Genomic DNA, 20,838 nt, shown 5'->3' with positions numbered 1-20,838 from the left:
AGCAGTGTCCTGCCTTGCAGACAGGTGTTGAGATGGGCACAGCTGTTAAGCCCTTCCTTGAGGGAAGGGGCAGGTAAAGTGCTGGCCTTCCCATCGCCAGTATTTTCCTGGTCAGTGACTTCAGGAATTCCCAGCCAGCTCCAGGGTTAAGCATCAGCCCTGTGGGTATTTAAGTCTGAGTGGGTAGTGCCACCAGGTGCGCCAAACTGACATTAAGACCAGAGCGATCTGGCTCCTTTGCATCAACTGTGCAGCAAGGAGAACCTGTGTTAAATGCACTGTCATTGGGGTGGCTTCCTTGTTGAGATACGGGCGGCTTTACTGTCAGGAACCAAAGCAAACCCATTGTCAGCCAGTTGACTTCTGACTCCCGACAGGAGAGCAAACTGCACCATAGAGCAGAATGCCCCATCTGCTTCCTGCAGAGCAGCTAGTGGGTTTGAACCACTGACCTAACACTTAGCATGGCACCATGAGGGCTCCTGTCAGGAGTGATGCGTATTTAGTGTGTTTGATTCCGGGCACTGTGTGAAGGGGCTAACATTTGTCCTCGGATTCCAAAGTCTGAGCCCCAGTTTACAAGAGACGCTGAGCCTCAGAGGAGCGGCTGCCTCCGCTCACAAAGCTGCGGGGGTGGCTTTTCTGGTCCTGGCTGTTCGCCAGGCCTTGCTTCGTCTGTGTTTCTGAACAAGGAGGGGACTGGACTCCATTGGTGCCCTTTTCACTTTTGGATTCTGGACCCTTTCAGAAATCTGACAAAATCTTTGTGTCCCGTCCCTGAAAATGCAGTTTCTTGCAGGCTGCTCCCGGGCTCACTGAGTGGGGCTGTCCATTTCCATGGGTCTTTCCTGCATTCCTGGACACTGGGCGCTGGGGTTGTCTATGTTGGGAGGGCAGTCTGGACCCTCATCTTTCCCCAGGATGGCCATCGTCCCCATCGTCATCAGCCTGACACTGACCACTCTGCTGGGGAATGCCATCGCCTTCGCCACTGGAGTGCTGTATGGACTTTCTGCTCTGGGCAAAAAGTACGTCTGCTGGGCCCAGCCCCAGGGAGGGTCTCCGTGAGGGGGTCCACAGAGCCTCCGCTCCTCGTATGTCACAGCCCAGTGCCACACTCTTTCCTGCCTGACTCCATCTCTACCTACGGTCACTGACACCACCTCGTTTTTTCCCAGGGGCGACGCCATCTCATATGCCAGGATCCAGCAACAGAAGCAGCAGGCTGACGAGGAGATGCTCACAGAGACCCAGGATGGGGAGCTGTGACCGTATGGAGCCTGCCTTCCGCTGACTGCCCCTCTGACATCCCAGAGGGAGGATGAGTCCAGCTGCTGCAGCCCTCTGCACCTGTCCCTCCCTCCTGGTCTCTTTCTCCGTGGCCCTTCTCCCAGCTAGGCAGCTCCTGGCCATGACTCTGCCAGGCAGGCCAGAGGAGGCCCCATCATGGAACAGCCGGCTGGCCCCTTCTCCTGGCCAGCAGGGCTCAACCTGAAGTGGGTACTGGGTGGGCTTTCAGAGCCTCTGCAGCTGGGACAACCTTGCGGGGGGACCTGCCAAGGTTGGGAGAGACCACCTCTACAGAGGTCACCCACCTGCTACTGGCAGCCTGGGCATTCCAGAGTGACCATTCTTCAGACCGATTGACCTTGGACTTGTCCCTGCCCCGTGACTGGACAGTCCTAGGGCCTTCTGTTGGAACCCTTCTCCACGGCCACTCCCAAGTACATCCCCAGCAGTGAGTAGGCTACATGGCAGCCTAGAACCTTGGACGTGCAGAGCCTCTCCCCACCCCGGTACAGGCTCAGTGGTGGAGAGAGCAGACTGCTTGGGCAGGGGCGGGGCTGCTTCCTTATTCAGGTTCCCTTCCCGGCCTGCCCCAGCCCTGCCTTCTCTGAGCTCCTGCCTTGGGAACTGGCAGAGGCCGAGGTGCCCTGCACTGAGCCCACCACATTGTCCCACTGCCCCACTGTCCCACATGCCTGCTGGGCTCCATAGCACCGGCTCCCCCCACCCCCGACGCTGAGATTGCAGCCTGTCTGTGGGGTAGGCCGGGTCCAGCCTCCTCCTAGCACCAGCTCACTGTGATGAGAGTCCAGGAGGGGCTGAAGGGAGGAGAGCTGTTTTCTGAGGCCAGGGACCTCACTGGATTGAAACGTTGGTGGGTTTCTGGTCAACCTCTTTACCACTCCCCCAACCCAACCAGGCTGAGCCTTGGGTGGCAGGTGGGGCAGGGGGTGGCCAGCCTAGCAGGACATGTGCCTTCCGGGGTCCTCTGAGGCCACCTTCCTCAGGTCAGTGCTGGTTCCAAGGGCTGTGGGCCCTGTGTGTGTACGTGTGTATGTCTGTCTGTGTGTCTATCTGTGCAGTGATAAGAGCCGTCTACCTCCAGGGGATGCTCGGCCCACCCATCCTGTCTGTTTCCTCTATTCTGAGGGGGGATTGAGTGGGTGCTGGGCTGAGGGGGAAGGGTCCCTGGTACTGAGACCCACAGGCCAGAGGGGCCATTTGCCACCTCTCCTAGTGACTAAAGGCCCACAGCCCATGGCTCCGACTTCCAGTGGGGACGGCCCCCAGCCTTGAGTGCAGTGGCCTGCTCCTGCCCGGGCATCTGCCCCCACAGATTCGTTCCCAGCCTCCCAGTGTTCTGAGCAATAAAGGAGGCACTAGTCTACTCGCCTGCTACTGCCCACAGGGATGCCGGGAGGTGGGGGAGGGCAGCTTGGGACATCATCCATGCCGATGAGTGGACATCTCAGGTGGTGTGTCCAGAAGCCATGTTCTAGGCTGCCCATCGTTGCATCTTGGTCTAGAAATGGGCGCCAAGGAGTGACCCTTGCTTGGTCATGTGGCGGGTGGGTAGGAACCCAACCTTGTGACCTGGCCTTTCCCTCCCAGGCTGTCTCCTCACTGCTGTGATGTGGACACATGTAGGATGTGATCCTAAAAGAGTCTTGCTGGGGCCCCCCGGCCCTGGTGAGCCAGGCTGAACATCAGGACCTAGTCCAGCTGCCAGGGCAACAGTGGGCTCCCCATCCTGGAAGATGCCTTCCTCCAGAGGACCACCCTCACACCCGGCAGCTTTATTTTACAAACCTGGTGAAGACAATTGACAAATAGGCCAGGCTGGGTCCCATGCCTTGGGAGTCCAGAACACCCCGTGATGTCCCACAGGCCCTCACATTGCAAACCCTGACTGTCCTCTCCAGAGCTGAGATGCCTTGTGGTGAATGCTCAAATCACAGTCACCCCTGCCTCACTGTGGCCCCTATGGGGGGCTGGGAGTGGTCTCCACGCCTCAGGATCAAGGCCCAACCTTACCCAGAGGGCCTCAGCCCCTGGACATTGGTGAGCAACCTGTGCCTGCAGCCACTGCTTCCTGCTGGTCTCACTATGTGTCCATCACTGTGGCAGCCTGAGCTGGAGGCTGAGGCCGGACAGCAGGCCCTGGCTCCGATCTTACAGTTCCTCCTGGGTGTAAGGGCGACACCTAGGCCTCTCAAGCAGGCACCGACCTAGCGCAGGAAGGACCTCCTCCCGGTGCGGAAGAAGGATTCAATCTGCTCCAGCGAGCGGCCCTTGGTCTCAGGCACGCAGCAGCCAGTGAAGAGTAGGTTCACCAGGCAGATGGTGGCAAAGAAGAAGAAAGGCATCTGCAGGCCGAAGGCATGCTACGGGAGAAGGGCAGTCTAGAGTCACTTGGAGAACCCAAGTCCTCCCACCCTGACATGCTCAGTGGACCCTGTTCCCACTAACCGGCCTCAAGGGGTTTACACCTGGTCTCACCCACTCAGAGACCTCCGAGGTTTCCCACCGTCTCTGGGACCTTCCTGGGCACTTGAGCCTCACATTCCCTGTCAGAGGCACCTCGGGTGAGGGGACCGGCCTTGAGCACTCACCACCACGGGCAGGAAGGACTTGGTGAGGGCAAAGGCTGTGAGCCAGCTGACCAGCACGCAGAGTCCTGAGGCCATGCCACGGGCCCGCAGGGGCAAGATCTCCGACATGAGGAGCCAGGTGATGGGCCCCCAGCCCATGGCATAGCCTGCAGAGAGAGACCCTCAGCTCTGACCCAGGGTACCCCACAGGCTCCCACCCCCACCCCGGGGGAGCCACGCCTACCCATGATGAAGAACATTGTGGCCAGCAGAGGTACTAGGGTGAGGTAGTTGGTAGGTGAGGCCAGGGGTGCGCCCTCCAGGTCCATGGTGCCATTGGGGGCCAGTGGCCTCGGGCTCAAGTGGACATACAGTCCCAGGGTCAGGTTGGCAGCAAACATGATGGATGCTGGGGACACAGGTGGCCCTCTCTCGGGCCGGGGGTCCATGAGCAGCACCTCCCACAGAAGTTCCTCCCAGAGCCCCCTACCAGCATCCTGTGTACCCCACTCATCATGCTTGAAGACCCTCTGGAGAGCACTCCAGTGGGCCCCTTTAAAGAGCTGGTGTGTAGGGGGCCAGCCCAGGGCCGGGGTGCTGCCCATTCAGCCCAAGTACACAGAGCCATGCTGAGTGGCAGGAGGCCCTCACCTGAGATGAAGAGCAGCACTTTACGGCCTGCCAGGTCCATGGTGAGGGCAGCAATGAGCACAGAGAAGAGTCTCACCGCCCCGACAATGGCAGCGTCATCCTTGGGGGGCTGCAAGGAGGAGGGCCGCATGCTGATTCTGCCCACCTGATCTCCAGCCCGAGTCCAGGGCGGGCAGGAACCACAACTGCTAACCCCCCTAGGCTCTTAATCTGCAAAATCCATCTAGCTGTGAGCCCCAGCCTGCCCAAACCCTATTATCTCCACCTGCAGATGAGGAAGTGGGGTTTTGGTGGCCAGAGACTGCCCTCCCAAGTGGCGGGTCTACAGGGGTCCCTAAGGGCTTCGGTGGGTATCCTGCATATTTTATTTGAACCCACAGCTGTCCAGACCCCAAGGCTGTTATCTTTACGGAAACAGACTGCCACCCCATCTACTCTCACTGAGTGGCCAGTGGGTTCAAACTGCCAACCTTTTGCTTAGAAGCCGAGCATTTAACCATGAGCCCTCAGAGCGCCTATTGAACTTTAAAACATTGAAAAATAAAATGTTGCCGTTGGGTTGACTCGGACTCACATGACCCATGTGGCAGAGATTTTCAATGGCGAGTGTTTGGGGCTCACACCGGTTAGCACCCATGCATGGTACACGTTTGTCCCCCCAGGAAGGGACTCTAAAAATATTATTCTGAGAACAGGTGGGTGGTGCACAAAAACAGCTTAAACGCTTCGGCCCTCGGCGAGGGGGGCGGGGCCTCACCAGCAGGACGGCAGTGCTGGCGAAGATAGACTGCAGGTAGACTAGAATGGGCGTGATGCCGGTCAGCTGCTGCAGGAAGCGCATCAGCAAGGCGATGGCTATGGGTCGGTACACGTGAGGGTCCCGGGTCTCGGCCCACGATATGCGGCTGCTCTGAAAACACAAGGCTGCAGCTGAGAGGCCGTGTGGTTACGGCCGCAGGCTGCCTTACCAAGACCATGTGGGACTGGAGGGGAGACCCTCTTCCTGGTCTTCTCTGCGCTGCCAGAGAGGGGGTTCAGTTGAGGGAGTATGTACTGTCCCCCCCACTCCCGCGCCTGGTGTCCACTGCTCTGGGCCAGGTCCACCATCCCCTCACCCCAGTCCTGGGGGGCTGGGACTCCCACTCTTCCCGTCTTCCAGAAAAAGCAATGAAGGCTCAGGAAGGCCAAGGCTACAGAGAACTTGGGGCCCCCCACCTGTCTTTGGATATTGTCACGGATCTGCTCAAACTCCCAGTGGACATCGGTGTGGGCCCCGCGCAGCCAGGTCAGCGCCTTCAGGGCCTCCTCATTCCTGCCCCGTGAGAGCAGGAAGCGTGGCGAGTTGGGCATGAAACTGAGTAGGAGGATCATGATGAACACAGGCCCCTCGCCAGCCACAGCCAGCCAGCGCCACGGCAGCCGCAGGCCTAGGGGCGAGGCTGGATCAGGGTCAGGGGTTCAGGCTGGTCACAGAGCCCCCTCCCATGGGGCCTCTCAGCAACCTCATCTATCATTCAAGGTCTCAATACCTCCTACAAGAAGTCCTCCCTGATTGCCCAGGCCTGGGTGATCTAGGCAAGGAACAGCTGAAGGGACTGTCCAGCCTCTAGTACAGGGTCCAGCACATAGTGGCAGTTCCCTGGAGTGTCGCAGGGGCCATGACAGTGTGAGGGAAGGACAGGTAAAGCAGGCAGGGGTCCCTGGCCTCCACCCCGACCCAAGCAGCTGAGCGTTGACCTCCTTTCTGTAAGGCCTCCCACAGAAGACTATATTTGCTGAGAGTATTCTAGGCTGAAAGATGCCTTGAAGACTGCAGCCCAGAGAAGTCCGTCCTGCCCCGACAGGAGGGACACTGCCAGGAGACCATGGTGCCCAGGGCTCTTTCTGGGGCTACATGCTCCCTCTCCCCAACACCTGCACCCTGGAAGTACTCAGCACTTGTCTGACGGTCACTTGCCAAGAGCATACAGCGACAGGGACCCAAACACTGCCATGAGCTGAGGTGTGGCCCCCAGGGCCCCGCGAACTCTGGGGGTTGAGATCTCAGACACATAGACCTGCAAGACACAGCATTTGTGGTGTGAGGAATACAGACTCGCGGACCTGAGCAACTGGATAGGGCATCTCATGAGTCACTGCCTGACCTTCCTCGGGCCTCAGTTTCCCTAACTGTCAAGCGGGCAGATGCTAGGAATTAAGCTGGCCCAAGGATGAAAGATGAGACTTCTTCTGCTCTTGTAAAGATCTACAGCCTTGGAAACCCTATATGGGGTTGTTATGAGTAGGAACCACCTCAAAGACTCTCAACAAGAGTACCCGAAAAGGAGTCTTATAGGCTGCTATCTGAAAAGTCGGCAGTTCAAACTCACCAGCCAATCTAAGGGAGAAAGATGAACCTGCCTGCTCTTGTCAAGAAACCCTATGGGGCAGTTCTACTCTGTCCTTATAGGCTGACTATGGGGAGGATCAATTCGATGGCTGTGCCTTTAGGTTTGCTTGGAAAGTGTATTAAGGTACCAGACGGCAGCAGACCATGTTGGTTCCCTCCACGTGCCCCTGTCCCGCCCCCCCCCACTGCACTTCCCTCAAACCAGCTGATGGTGTATGCAACACTAGATAAAAGAAGTGTCCAGGGAGGGCATACACAGCCAGTAACTTCCTTCCCCTTGCTCAGTGTGGAATTTCCCCAGTTGAATAATGTTATTCAACTGGGGAAATCTGCCCATGATCAAAAATAGTAGGAAGCTTGGGGATTTGAGAGTGGAGGCATCTGGGGATATGACAAAGATTTCCCCAAAGTAGCTGCCCTGGTGGAGGAGGCCCCTTACTGACCAGTGGGCACGGGTACCTGGAAGTCTTAGCGGAAGGGGAACCTCCTGGCCTTACCGGGATGCAGGCAGCTGTGAGCCCCCCGGCGAAGCCCGTCAGTGTTCTCCCCAGAAGTAGCATCCAGAAGCGATGAGCGCCCGCCATGAGCGCATAACCAGCTGCCGAGGGCACGGCTGAGAACATGATGCTCAGCTTCCTCCCCAGCAGATCGTTGAACAGCATGGCACTGAAGCCACCGGCCGCTGCACCCAAGGTGAACACAGACTGTGGAGAAAGGGCGCCGGGCGAACAAGCTGGTCACAGACCCCAGGACTCAGGCAACTGATGGTAGTGAGCCCCCTGTCCATGGAGGTGTACAAGCAGCTGTGGACAAGGATTTGTTAGGAATATTGCAGAGAGAGTTCTGCTTTGGGGAGGAAGGGATGGAGCATATGTCCATGGTGGTTCTGTCAATTCAGGAAAATTCTGGGATGAGACGCCCTCCAGGGCTAGAGATTTGGGAGTTCTCAAAGTCCCCATGGGGTGGATGGAGTGACCAGAACTGTCATTCCACCAATCTTGAGTTCAGCGTAGAGGACTCTGCAACTTGGGTCTCAAGTTTCCCCAGCTATAGTATGAAGAGTATGCCGGTGCCTACCTCATAGGGTTGCCCTGGATGTCAGGAAGTCCGCATGTTAAGGGTCTGGTACACCCTCCATCAGTAAAAATAATAGAACCATTTGTTTTGGGGTCGATTCATGGCACCCCAATGTGTGTCAGAGTTGAACTGTATTCCATAATGTTTTCATTGGCTGAAGTTTTGGAACTAGTTCACTAGGCCTTTCTTCTAAACCATCTCTGGGTGGACTTGAACCTCCAAAACTTTTGATCAGCAGGTGAGCACTTAGTTTAACCAATATATTGTAACTCTACAATTCAGGGTCGGCGGTTCAAGCTCACCAGCCACTCCTCAGAAACCTAATGCAGAGTTGCTATGGGTTGGGACTTAACAACAACAACAAATTCTAAGGACCCCTGGTGATGTTGTGATTTAGGTGTCAATAGTTCAAACTCACCAGGTGCTTTGAGGCTGTCAGTCCTTGTAAAGATTTAGTCTTAAAAATCCTATCTAGGTGGTGGTGGTGGTTGTTATGTGCCGTGAAGTCGTTTCCAACCCATAGTGACCCTGTACAAGGGTTTCTGAGGCTATAAATCTTTACGGGAGCAGAAAGCCTCATCTTTCTCCCGTGGAATAGCTGGTAGTTTCGAACTGGTGACCCTGAGGTTCGCAGCCCGATTCGTAACCACTACGCTACCAGATTCAACTCTAGCGATGAGTTTAAGATAATTCTAGACCCTTAGGCTTTCTCTGTTCATTTGTTGGAGGATCCCTGGTGGCACAGTGGGTTAAGTGTTGGGCTGCTAACTTCAAGATTGGCTGTTGGAACTCACCAGCTGCTCTGTGGGAGAAAGATGAGGCTGTCTGCTGAGGTACAGATTTCATCTCGGAAATCCTCCAGAGCTGTTCTGCTCTGCCCTACACAGCGCCTATGAGTTGGATTCTAGTTAATGGCAGTGTGTTTGTCTGTCAGCTATTCATAGTCTGTGTGTGTGTGACTGGGTCAGGGATCTTTTTGCCCTAGCCAGAGCTCCATTGCCTGAGGGCCAGCCGCGGGTGTGGTCTGGGACACCTCCCCACTCTTTCCCATGCCTTCCACATCAGCTTCACTTCCCCTTTCGGTTTCAGGGCATCATCTGCTCCCCCAACCCACAAGCAGCCTGGAGTGGGTAGGGGAGGGGCAGGCAGTCCAGGCCTGGGGAAGTCCTAAGCTTTGGAGGGGTCCCTAGCTAGGGGCAGAACTCAGCGGGCCACACCCCCACTCCCACCCCTCCAGTTCAGAGCATGGCCCTTACCCCGAACCAGGAGGCTTGGTCTTTAGTCAGGCGCAAGTCAGGGTCTGAGGTGTGTTCCAGAGCCGGAATGACAGGGGAGGTATACACCAAGGCGTATCCGAAGCTGAAATTGCCCAGGACTGCAGCGAAGGTGGCCAGGAACACTCTTTTGTTGTGCTGGATTCTGGGGGCAGAAGGACCAGGGTTTGAGTCCCCCTCCACCACTGCTGCCTTCCCTAGAGCTCACTGGGCCTGGCAGAGAGGCCTGGGCTGAGGCCCAGGTACCATCTCTCCTGGGGAACTGTAAGGCCAGATGGCAGTCTTGGCAGCTCAGTTGTCCTCAGACACTGGCGCTGGGGGATCTCTTTTCCAGGCGTGAGGAGGCTTTGATTTGGGGCCCAGCTCTGTCAGGCAGGAATTGCTGTGTGACCTTAGGTCAGCCCCTTGCCCTCTCTGAGCCCTGTCCTTGCGGACTGTGCAGGTGGGGATTGATTTCTTACATGACCAGAGCTTTTGGAGCAGGATAGGGCTAGCTAGCCTGTTGGTGATCACCCTCTGAAGGTCAAGGATGCCCAGGGCAGGATCCAGCCAGCCCCCGCCCTCAGCCCATGCTCAGCGACTCTCACCTGACCCACGCCCTGTCCCCCGGCGCCGGGGGCGGCCTCTCGGAGAAGGTGTCATAACCCGGGCCCTCGGCTCCCAACAGGGGCTCCTGCATGGCTGTCTCTGTGGTCAAGGCACCCAGCTCCGAGCAGCCACGGAAAGGATGCGCTCTGGCTGCAGTGCCCCGCCCGGCATCCGGCCCACTGGACTCGCGCAGGACCAGACGCCAGGCCCCGCCCCCAACTACGATTGGCTGATGTCTGGCTCACACAGCCGGCGCTCGCCAATGGGAAGGCCGCTCGCTCGCAGATGCTCGGATGAGGGCCGCGCCCTCTGCCCGGGCGGGGCCAGGGCTTCCTCAGCTCGCCTACCACTCCTCTGCCGGATGGGATAACCCAACACCCGAGGGGGGACCCCGAAGCGAAGCCCTTACCTGTGGGTCTGTTCTGCACCGCGTGCGGTCTGGCAGTTCCCGGAGCACCAGTGCTGAGCCACGGGCTTTGAAATCAGAGTCGGCTGCACCTACACGGCGACTCGGCGCCACCCCTTTCTATACAGGACAGAAGAAGCTCAGAGAGGCCGACTGACTTGTCAGGGTCACACAGCACATAGGCAGACGGGGAAGAATTGTAATCCTCCCAAGGAAGGCTCGAAACTACCAGCTCTTCCATGGGAGAAAGATGAGGCTTTCTGTTCCCTAAGATTTACAGCCTTGGAAACACTGTACAGGATCTCTATTAGTCGGAACCGATTCCATGCCGCATACCAACATATATATATATACAATAAGGAGCTCTGGTAGCGTAGTGGTTACGAATCGGGCTGCGATCCTTAAGGTCAGCAGTTCGAAACTACCAGCCGTTCCGCGGGAGAAAGATCAGGCTTTCTGCTCCCGTAAAGATTTACAGCCTCGGAAACCCTGCCCAGGGTCACTGTGGGTCAGATTAGACTCGACGGCACTCAATTTACGGGAGCAGAAAGCTTCATCTTTCTCCCGCAGAACAGCTGGTAGTTTTGAACTGCTGACCTTGCAGTTCGCAGCTGGATTCGTTACCACTATGCTACCAGAGCTCCCTAAAGATTTACAGCCTCGGAAACCCGGTACAGGGTTGCTATGGGTTGGACACGGCTCCACGGCACACAACAACAACAACAAGGAAGGCTAACCGCCGCCTAACACAAGAGCCATTCTAGTCCCACCACGTCCCTGTGGGAGGATTTTGGGGTGACGAGGAGGAAGGGTGCACAGTGGGCACCTTGGACCCTAGGGGGTGAGACCTTTAGTTCCTGATTTCTGCCTGTTTCTGAGGGTGGAAATAGCTTGTCGAAAATCATCCAGGTCAGGGAGTGAAATAAGAAAACAGAAACAGAATTCCCTGAGGCCTGTCCTTCTATGTCACACAATCAATAACTTATGACCTTTTCAATGCCTCCATCTCTGGTAGCGTAGTGGTTACAAATTGGCCTGTGAACTGCAAGGTCAGCAGTTCAAAACTACCAGCTGTTCCATGGGAGAAAGAGGAGGCTTTCTGCTCCTGTAAAGATTTACAGCCTCGGAAACCCTGTGCAGGGTCGCTATGGGTCGCAACCGACTCCACGGAACATAACAAAAACAACAACAACATTACAAAATCAACAACAACAACAAAAACTCACTGCCATGGAGGTGATTCCAACATAGAGCAACCCTATAGAGGATGCCCGAGACTGTAAATCTTGAGGGGACAACTTGGTCTTCCATCCTTGGAGCAGACCAAGGAACCGCCAGCCAATGCCTAACCCGTAGTGCCACAGAGCAAATGATACCACATTCTATGGGTGGAATGTACCACTTACACATTTAATTGGATCCTGTCGTTGGAAATGTGGGCAATTTCCAAATTTCACCTATCGGAATAGTAACACTTTAAAAACATTATTAATTCCCTTTTGGTGCTGTAGGATAAGCATTGGACTGCTAAACACAAGACTGGCAGTTTAAAGTCACTCCTCAGAAACCCTATACAGGGTGGCTGTGAGTCAGAACTGACCTGACAGCATGTAACAACAATATTATCATTGCAATGCTACTGTAGTATCCTGGCTCAGCACTTGGCTGCTAAACTAAAGGGTGGTTGGTGGTTCGAACTCACCCACCAGCTCTGAGCAAGAAAAGACCCTAAGAAGCAGTTCTACTCTGCCACACTGGATCTCTATGAGTCAGAACAGACTCGATGGCATCCAACATCAAGAACGCTTGAGAAAATGGGGAACAAGGATGTAAAAACAGCATGGGAGCATGGGAGCCACGCCTGACCTCCCCCCCCCCCCCTTCACAAAGGGAAGGAGAATCAAACTCCACATCAGCTCAAGGCCAATGCCTGAGGTGGAGGACAGCCTGGCCTTCCCCCTCCAGCCTCCTTTACCCTATTCTGACACCAACAGATGCGCCCCCAGCACTCTGCTTCACATCTGGGTTCCATGCTCCTCTGCAGTAGCCACAGAGCACTCAGAGACAACACTCAGATGATGAGGTTTATTAGGGAAGTGAAGGGGGCGGATTCAGGGTTGGAAACAGACTCGGGGGTCAGCCATGCCACAGGCACCCCTCTCTCTAGTCCTGGACCTCCCTGCCATGTGGTCCTGTGGCCTCTGCCCTGCTTGGGTGAGTGGTACAAGATCCCTTAGTGCGGCGGATAAATGTCCAAAGAGCAGCCAATTCTACACACCAGCCTCCTGGCCAAAGGCGCTCAGCTGGATTCTGTCTGTGGGCCTGGAAGCTCACAGCCCTGCTCCCCAGCCCTGCCTCCCCTGCAGGCTCTCAGGCCCCCTGCGTGCTTCCTCTCTCTTCACGGTTCAGGATTACCAGTCTCCACTTTGCTGATGGCAAAACCTACCAACTCCCAAGTTAGGGTCCCGCACAGCCTGTTTTTGCATGATTCCAGCTGTCCTTTGGTGGGAATTCTAGTCACTGTACAAGTGATGGAGGACACCCACCTCACAGCCTATGGGGTTGGGGAGGGAGCAATCTCTGTCTCTGCTTGCCGTCCTTTCTCTCACGTGTCTGTTTTGCATCAGAGTGTTGGGTGCAGTTGTGTAGATGCCATCCTTCGCCCCAACAACTGGTGACTTACTAATGCTATTACAACTCTGGTAGAAAGAACTCTCCTCACCTCTAACCACCTGGCCAGGCTTGGGGCAAGCTTGAGGCATGAGTAGCACAAGAACCAATGGCCTGAGAGTGGGGTCCCTGGTTGTGCGGGTTATCTTGGAGAGGTGCCTTCCTCTCTGCCCTGGACACACCCAGTGAGGGTGGAGGCTCAGGTCTAGTGGGGCCCCTCACTTTCCTGTCACCCCAGCTCCAGCCCCTCCCAGGGGGAGGCCCCAGGTTGTGGGCGGAGTGGAACATTCAAAGGCGCCTACTCTTGGGGAGAGTGGTCCACTTTCCTGGACCTGGGAAGTCCATGGCTGGCAGGTACACATGGCGGCTGGAGAGGGAAAGGGTCACACAGCCAGTTGGGTAAAGACAGAGGGCCTGGGGGGGTCCCACCTGGGGCTGGGCAGACACCACCCCAACTTCTGGATGTTCTTCCCTGGTTGGTCCAGGTCTATGGATTCCTAACAAGGAAATTCTCACGGACATACCTGCAGACCAGAGCCTGGAAGCCACCTGCTGTGTTCCTGGAGCCCAGACAGCTGTGACCAGGTCTGCCCACTCATGGGCTTCTTGGGCGGGAGCCCCCTCCTGGAAGGTCATGCCCCTCGCTGTGCCTCACTCTTCTCATCTGTACATTGGACGTAGCCTGGTGCCGGCCACGGAGACCACTGGGCAGCTAGGAAGAACCTCTTCTGCAGTTGACTTGGGTCTCTTCAGACAAGTCTGACAATTTCCACATCTGGGAAACTGGCCTAGCTACATTCCAGTACTACTGGCATCTGGGCAAAGGTCCTCTTAAGAGGCTGAACCAGACTTTTCCATCTCAGCGTTATCTCATCTGATTTTTATCTCTCGCATTCCCATTCCACGCAGGTGCAGGTTCAGGCTCGCTGGTTGCTTCTGGCACACCCTGGCCTCCTCCTCTGACCTGTGTCCTCAGTAGGGTGTCTAGGAAGTCTTCCTGAGGGAGGGGGTCAGGGGACAATACGGTGGGCACTTGGGAAGGGCCCACTTTACTTCCTTCTCCCACAGATGGGTCGACCGGGGCCCCCAGGAGACAAGGTCTCCGGCACCCAGCTGTCTGGCACCCCTGATGTGCCCCTCGATGCCCCCGGCCACGCTGGGCACGCTGGCCCTGACCCGGAGGACTCAGACCGGGTGCCCGCTGTGAGCCTCGCTGCAGCTCTCATCCTGCTTTTCTTGCTACTTTCTGCCTGGATGTTGTGGGATAGGTCTCCTTAAGGACAGGGTCCTGCTCAGACTCCGGGACTGGACTGGGCAGCTTCGGGCAGCTTCAGGCAGCGGTGCCCTGCAGCCCTGGCTGTGTCCCATTTTTGAGCAGCATCCTGGGACAAAGCCAGGTGACCTCTGGATATTTGTGGAATGAAACAGAGAGTCAGGAGATGAGGTTTCTAGCCCTGCTTTAGCCTGTGCTGGGCTGGGTGACAGCTGATACATCTTTTTTCCAAGCTCAAGACCTCAGTTTCCCTAAAAGAGGAGGCAATACTTCTGTGGGTGGTTGGGAGGGTCAATCAAAGGGTAGACGCTCTGGTCATCTCTACGTTAGACACACTGTGTGTGTGTGTGGTTACCCCCACTTCAGAGATTGAGAAATCCCTTGGAGGAAGGAAGCCCCTTTGGTGGCGGCAGAGGCTGCGCTAGTGTTGGCTGCCACCTGGTGGCTAAAGACAGAATCGAACCATCTGCTTTGCGGCGCCTGAAGGGGCGTTGGGGTGGGTGTTACACAGGGTAAAGTTATTGTTGTAAGTTAAGTGCAGTCAGTCGGTTCCGACTGATAGTGACAGTGTATAGTATAGGGTTTCGAGGCTTCAAATCTTTGCCGGAGCAGAAAGCCTCATCTTTTCCCCACGGAGCGGCTGGCGGGCTCGAACCACGGACTTTGTGGTTCGCAGTCCAGCGCTTATCGTATGGAGCTACCGCGCCTCCCACAGGTTAGGAGAGAGCGAGCTTTTTTGGGTTTTGTTTTTAAATGTAGACCTTGAATTATGAAAAAGCACAAATACCACCACCCAGAAAAAGGCTTTTTGAGATTTGCTATTTATCTCAATTTATCTCAATTTATCTTGGTTCTCCCTATTTCTGTATCTGTTTTATAATTCAAAAAAAAAAAAAAAAACAAGGGCGCCCCCTCCCCATCTGGCCTGCCTGGTGGGAGTGGGGCCCGGAGACTGGTCCTCCCCCTCCTTCCCTCGACCCCTTTCTTCCTCCCACCTGCCCCACAGTCTTTTCCATCTAGCGCCTTTTCTGCGTCCGAATATTAGGTAGGGGTGCAGCAGAACCAGGGTCCCGGCGGGGAAGGGGGCTCCTCTCTCTCACAACCCTCTCTGTTGGAGGTCATGGGTCCCTGGTCCCCACGGCTCCACCTCTCTTGCGGCATCTCTCTGGTCCCCTCGGTACATCTTGTCAAATGGAGACCCTGGGATTCCGCTTCTGAAGTGGGCTGACCTCTGGGGACTGTAAACCCTACACAGTGTGTCTCAGAAGCTGCCAGGAGCCTCGGCTACCACCTCCTCCCCGAGGACCCAGACCACGAGGCCCGGCCCACAAACCCTGGCCCCGCCCCTTAGGCAGCTCCCAGCCCCGCCCCTCCAGCCCCCGGTGAACTAGGAGACCGGGAGGCGGTCCAGCGTCCTCCCCAGCGGCGGGCAGTGGGCAGCGGGAGGAAGCGCAGGACTGGTGGCGTTAACGAGAAACACAGGCGGCGAGGCGCGCGTGCAAACTCGTTATTCTGAAGCGCTGTGCAAGGACCCTGCGGTTTCCCGGGCATTTCAAGCCAGCCGCATTCCACTCGCCGCCAGAGTAAAGCGCTGGCCGCAGCGTCCAGGGCGCGGACGTCTGCGTACAGCTCGTCCAGGACGGAATTGCATCCGCAAGGAAAATATTTGTCTGTATAATTCAGTGACCCGTTTTATAAACATTGTGGTTCCACCTTGGGGTTTTTCCTGCCTGTTTCCCACCTCTCCTGCAGAGATGTCTGGGCTGCCAGATGCCTGAGGTTGGAGAGATATGTGCTGTCGGGGTGATGACAGGCGAGCCATAGAGAGTCCTGGGAGGGGCCGGCGGGCTTGCTTTTAGCAGGAGAGTAGAGGCTGAGGGTGTGTGTGTGTCCTGTAAGTGTGTGCACACATATGTGTTTGTGTGTGCCTGTGTATCTCTGTGTGCCTGTGTGAGTGTACATACATGCGTTGGCCTTCGTGAGTGTGTGCCTTGCGTGTGAATGTGCACACATACACGTGTGCTTGTGCAGGCATCTGTACATGTCTATGTGTGTATGAGTGTGTGCTCAGGTGTTCCTATGTGTGAGTTTCATGTGTGAGTGTGTATGCTCATCTGTGCCTATGTTCATGTATGTACAAGTGTGTGTCTGTATATCTGTGTTTGTGTGCATGTGCACTGGTGTGAATGTGTTTCTGTGCCCATGTGTGTCTGTGTGTGCTTGTGTGTGGGTGTGCACGTGAGTGTTTGTGGCTTGCAGTCACCACAGGTTGACCATCTGCTGTGAAGCCTGCATTCTTTCCTCCCGTTTTGCTTCCCTCCTAATGGGCCCTAGTTTTACTTCGTTAGGCAAAGTGCCCAGCTGAAAACACACACTCTCCCAGCCACCCTTGTGACCAGGTGGCCATACAGCTCAGCTCTGGCCTAGGAGGGGTAGGCAGAAGTGTTCGGGGTGGGGGCAGACAGTGCTTCCTAACTAGACAGATAAGTCTTCACCAGAAAGACTTTGTTGTCTGGCCCTATCTTCTTCCTGCCTGGAATTCTGCCAGGTTGCCTGAAGGAGGTGTAATCATGAGGCTACCCTAAGCCAAGGCTTAGGAATCAGAGGACCAGGGTCCTGGGGATGCTCGTTGAACCTGGAGACTCCTTGTTAGGTGGGTTGGTTCTCTGTGTTTGCAACCTCAAGCAATCTTAATGGATAAATGAACCCCACTTTCTTTCAGGGGTTTAGGGGCCTAGAGACTGAAGGGGTTGGGGAGAGGCCACTCTGAGCAGGGATGGCACTGAGGAGTCGTCCTCACAGCGATGCAAGGGCAGCTTTCAAAGACAGCCTGAAAGACCAGTGGTCAGCTCAGAGAAGTACACAGGATGACAGGCGGAGGTGAGACTACTCACTTGAGACCACAAATTAAGTGGCCCTGGCTGGCCCACTGTCCTGCCTCCTCTATACGGTGGACATATAGAACCCCAATCATCCTCAAGTTACAAGCTGAGGGGGTGACTGAGGGAACAGACATTGCTTGTCTTCCTTGAGGATGTAAGACAGGAAGGTGGGCAGGTGAACACAAACACAGGTGCATGAGGTGGGAACTTGTCTTTATAATGTGGTTGGGGAATCCCTGCAGGCCCCTGGAGGGACCCCCTTGTTCTCCTCCACCTCAAAGACCTGGCTGGGTGCTGTCCACCCCAAAGTGGCCTGGCTTCTGGGGATCCTTCCTCGGGGTCCCCCCCACCCACAGGGACACCTGCTTAGAGGTACAAAGGCTGACCCTTCCCTCTCCTCTGGAGCTTTGGAGTCCTGGCAAGGGTAGCCAGACCCCTGCTCCCGGCTTGACTCTGTTGGGAGGGGGGAACTTGTACCAGCCTCAGTTTCCTCCTCTGTGGAATGGGGAGAATCATGAGGTTGGAGGTGGGTAGGCATAGGCTCGGCACATGCTCGTCATCATAACATGGGGGGTTATCAATTTCACACCTTCGTTTTGTAGACTCAGAACCGAGGCTCAGAGGGACAACACCAGCCACCTGCTATGTGAACTTACGGCTTGATTCTGACCCAGCGATGTGGGTTATTTCCCCTTCTGGACCAGGGTTCCCACCCACATAAAGGGAAGGGGTTGGACACAGCCCCCTGTCTTGGTAGACCTGCAGTGACCCATTGTAGGGACTGGCCTGGCTTGTGGGATGGGTCGGGGGTGGTGACCACAGGCGGTGACCAGCCTGGCGTCTTCACTTTTCACAGCCTCAGCCAACACCCTCCCGGTCTACGGCCAACTATTTGTGGGCTGCTAACTAGCCTAGCAGCTGCTATTCTTACTGAAGTATGACATGACATTTCTCTGGAAGCAGAAGCTTCCTGGCCTCAAGTACGCTAGGCTTCTGCCTCCACCCGTCCCCCCTTGTCCTGGCCAGTCGGCTCAGGGTCAGGGTGAGACCGATTCTGCTCCGTGTCCAGACAGAGCCTAAATAGAGCCCCCAGGGCTGCTGGCGGCCCGGGAAACTTCCCCAGAGTTATTTTTGGCTCAAGTTGGCTGTGGGCTTCCCACAATGACTGAATTTTCATCTTGTTTTGCTGACAGTTTCGAGTATGTCAGAAATGTTTGGCTGGTGACCTGAGGGCACCTCAGGGGGTGGGGGTTGGGTGGGGATGGACTCAGGAATCCAGCTGGGGCCAGTCCCCTGGAACTGGCCTTGGGGCTTCCTGACAAGATGGAACAAGTCAGATGGGTCAGCTTATGATGTGATTGTGTGAGTTGGACACTTGTAATTTTATCCTGCTCTGCCTGGGAACATTGGTGGGTGGCTACTGCCCATTTTACAGAAGAGGAGACTGAGGCTCGGAGATACTACATAGCGTGCTGAAGTTGGCTCTGCCTTCCCAGCTAAGGGTGTCCCATGGGTTGGACTGGGCTGCACTTGAGGACCAGGAGTGTCCTTCCCAAGGGACTTCCCTCTCCCCATGAGGGCGGTTGCTCAGTGGAACTGGGGAAGCAGTTCAGGTCCTACCAGCATATCCTATGCAGCGACACCAACTCTACCCACCCTCCTCGAAGATGCTGCCAGGAGGGAGTTGGGAGATTGTCTGGAGGAAGGTGGGCTTGTCTCCAAGCTCAGAGGGCTGGTGGGTGTGGGCGATGGCCCCATGTGAGTTCAGCCCTCGGGTGATGGATCCTGGCGCTCTCTGGAGGCACACACTGGCATGATGCCTAGCAGGGTGAACAGGTACTGGCTTGTCATTTACACAGCTGTCACTGCCCAGGCGTCCACTGCAGAAGGAGCTGGCTAGTGGGGACACTTCAGAGCCCTCCACAACTGTGTCCCTATCACACGACCACCAGTCTGTATCCTGCTCCCAGCTGCCCTAGGCCCTGGACACACTCTGCCATGCACCTGGCAGAGGGAGACGAGAGGGGTGCTCGCGTGCTTCACTGGGTGAGGGGCCAACTGCAGAGGAAGCAGTGTGTGTGTGTGTGTGTGTGTGTGTGTTGGGGGCTGCCATGTGTGTACATGGATGTGCGCTGTGTACCTGTGCTTGCCCAATCTGGAGCTGGCCCGCTGGCGTCCACTCACCCTGGATGGCCACATGTGTTTGGAATTGGGGAAAGCAGATGGAAGACTAATGTGGGAGGAAGAAGACAGAGGAGTCTGAGGTGTCGGCCAACATCAGCTCGGGACCCAGGAGGCCCAGATGACCGCCCGGTGGCGAGGTCTTACGCCTCTGGGGTAGTTGCGTCAGCTCAGTGCCGAGAAAATGGCTCTTCCCAGAAGTCTGGCTCCATCCTAGAGATAAGGGTTTGCTTTCTCAGGCCTGGAGGATGAATCCCAGGTCCCTGCTGTCCTCAGAGCAGGAAGGGACATTCCAGGGGAGCAGTGTGGGGGTGGTCAGGTCAGGGCATCCCTTCTGTCTGGACAAGTCACAGCTGTTTCTGGTCCAGGCCTCACGGGGCACAGGCTGAGGGGGAGTCTCGGCTATGAACCAAGGCACAGACAATGGTGTGTGTGAATAGAGGGCTCTCCTGACTCACTCCATGATTCCATCATTACAACCAATGTGAGCCCAAAGAGCCCTGCAGTGCCCTCACCTGGACACCAGGTGGGGTCAGCCATTGACTTCCATTCTGTCTGTCCACTGGGAGGTGTTGCCAAGTGAAAGGTCCTCAGTACGCATAAGTGAATGTGCATGTGTGTGTATGCATACATGCATGACTGTTTACATGGCAAGTGTGCACACACATATGTGGGTATGTGAGTGCATAGTCGGACATATGTGCATGCACACCCACGTGCGAGCATGTATGTGGGTGCAAGTATATTAATACGAATGCATATGCATGCATACACACATGTGTGCACATGTGAGGACATGTGTATGTACACACGTGAGTGAAGGCATGTGTGTGAGTGTGTGACTGTGAGTGCATGTGGTGTGTTCACATATGTGTGAGTCCCTATGCGTACACAGGTGTATGCTCAAATGCATGTGTATTTTTGTGCACAGTGCATACACGTGTGTATCTATACATACGTGCACACATGCCTATGTGCTCATATATGACCATATATGCAAAGTACATGTGGTCACACACACATGTGGTCACCCGTATGCATCCACGTCTCATGTGTGTACACACAGTGTATGTATGCACGTGCATATGTGCTTGTATGTGAATGTGTGAGAGTGTGTATGCATCTGTGTGCCCATGTGTGTATGTATATAGTGAGTGTGTATGCATATGCATGTGTGTGAGTATGCATGTACTTTTACATGCACATATTTGCATGTCTGTGTGTGTGTGTGTGTGTGTGCACGTGCACCCCAGTGTGCCCCTTTCCCCTCCCCAGAGCCTGGCGAGCTGGCACCATTGCGGCTGTGGTCCTCCGGGTCCCATATGTGGTGAGGTTGGTGATTTCAGACCAGAGCTGCTTCCAGAAGCATCAGCTGCCCTTCTCAGCTCCTGGGCTCAACTCTCTGCTCCTTGGCCCCTTGTTTCCACAGATTCTACCTCACCAGAAGCAAAGTGGGTGCCCGCTTGGCCCCTGCTCTTGCCGTTCCCTCCCAACACTGCCCCTCCAACCTGTCTCACTACCCCCCCCACCCCCCGCTTATTAAAAATATGTATTTTTTTATTGTAGTAA

General features: G+C 55.7%; 2 protein-coding genes across 4 annotated transcripts in view; one reads left to right on the top strand and one right to left on the bottom strand.

Moving 5' to 3' along the window:
* Positions 1-1,269, top strand: part of CACFD1 (calcium channel flower domain containing 1) — a 4,933-nt gene extending 3,664 nt beyond the window's left edge. For both annotated transcript variants that reach the window (XM_006863720.1, XM_006863719.1), the window contains 2 exons: positions 921-1,028; positions 1,179-1,269. In XM_006863720.1, coding sequence (XP_006863782.1) covers positions 921-1,028; positions 1,179-1,269 — 199 coding nt within the window. The remainder of the gene's footprint in view (positions 1-920; positions 1,029-1,178) is intronic.
* Positions 1,270-3,515: 2,246 nt separating this feature from the next.
* On the bottom strand, positions 3,516-9,948 carry SLC2A6 (solute carrier family 2 (facilitated glucose transporter), member 6). Of its 2 annotated transcripts, XM_006863717.1 has the most exons (10): positions 9,857-9,948; positions 9,252-9,414; positions 7,416-7,622; positions 6,487-6,586; positions 5,745-5,956; positions 5,287-5,439; positions 4,530-4,638; positions 4,123-4,287; positions 3,900-4,045; positions 3,516-3,671 (listed from the first exon to the last, which is right to left on the bottom strand). In XM_006863717.1, the coding sequence occupies exons 1-10, from the start codon at positions 9,946-9,948 to the stop codon at positions 3,516-3,518; spliced, it is 1,503 nt and encodes a 500-aa protein (XP_006863779.1). The 2 variants fall into 2 exon arrangements, with proteins under 2 accessions (XP_006863779.1, XP_006863780.1); XM_006863718.1 differs by lacking the exon at positions 4,123-4,287.
* Positions 9,949-20,838: the final 10,890 nt, after the last annotated feature.

The sequence above is a fragment of the Chrysochloris asiatica genome, unplaced genomic scaffold (genome assembly GCF_000296735.1).
Source record: "Chrysochloris asiatica unplaced genomic scaffold, ChrAsi1.0 scaffold00056, whole genome shotgun sequence".
Classification (NCBI taxonomy): Eukaryota; Metazoa; Chordata; class Mammalia; order Afrosoricida; family Chrysochloridae; genus Chrysochloris; species Chrysochloris asiatica.
The sequence above is the reverse complement of the archived record's forward strand: the minus strand, read 5'-3'. Positions and strand labels throughout refer to the sequence as shown.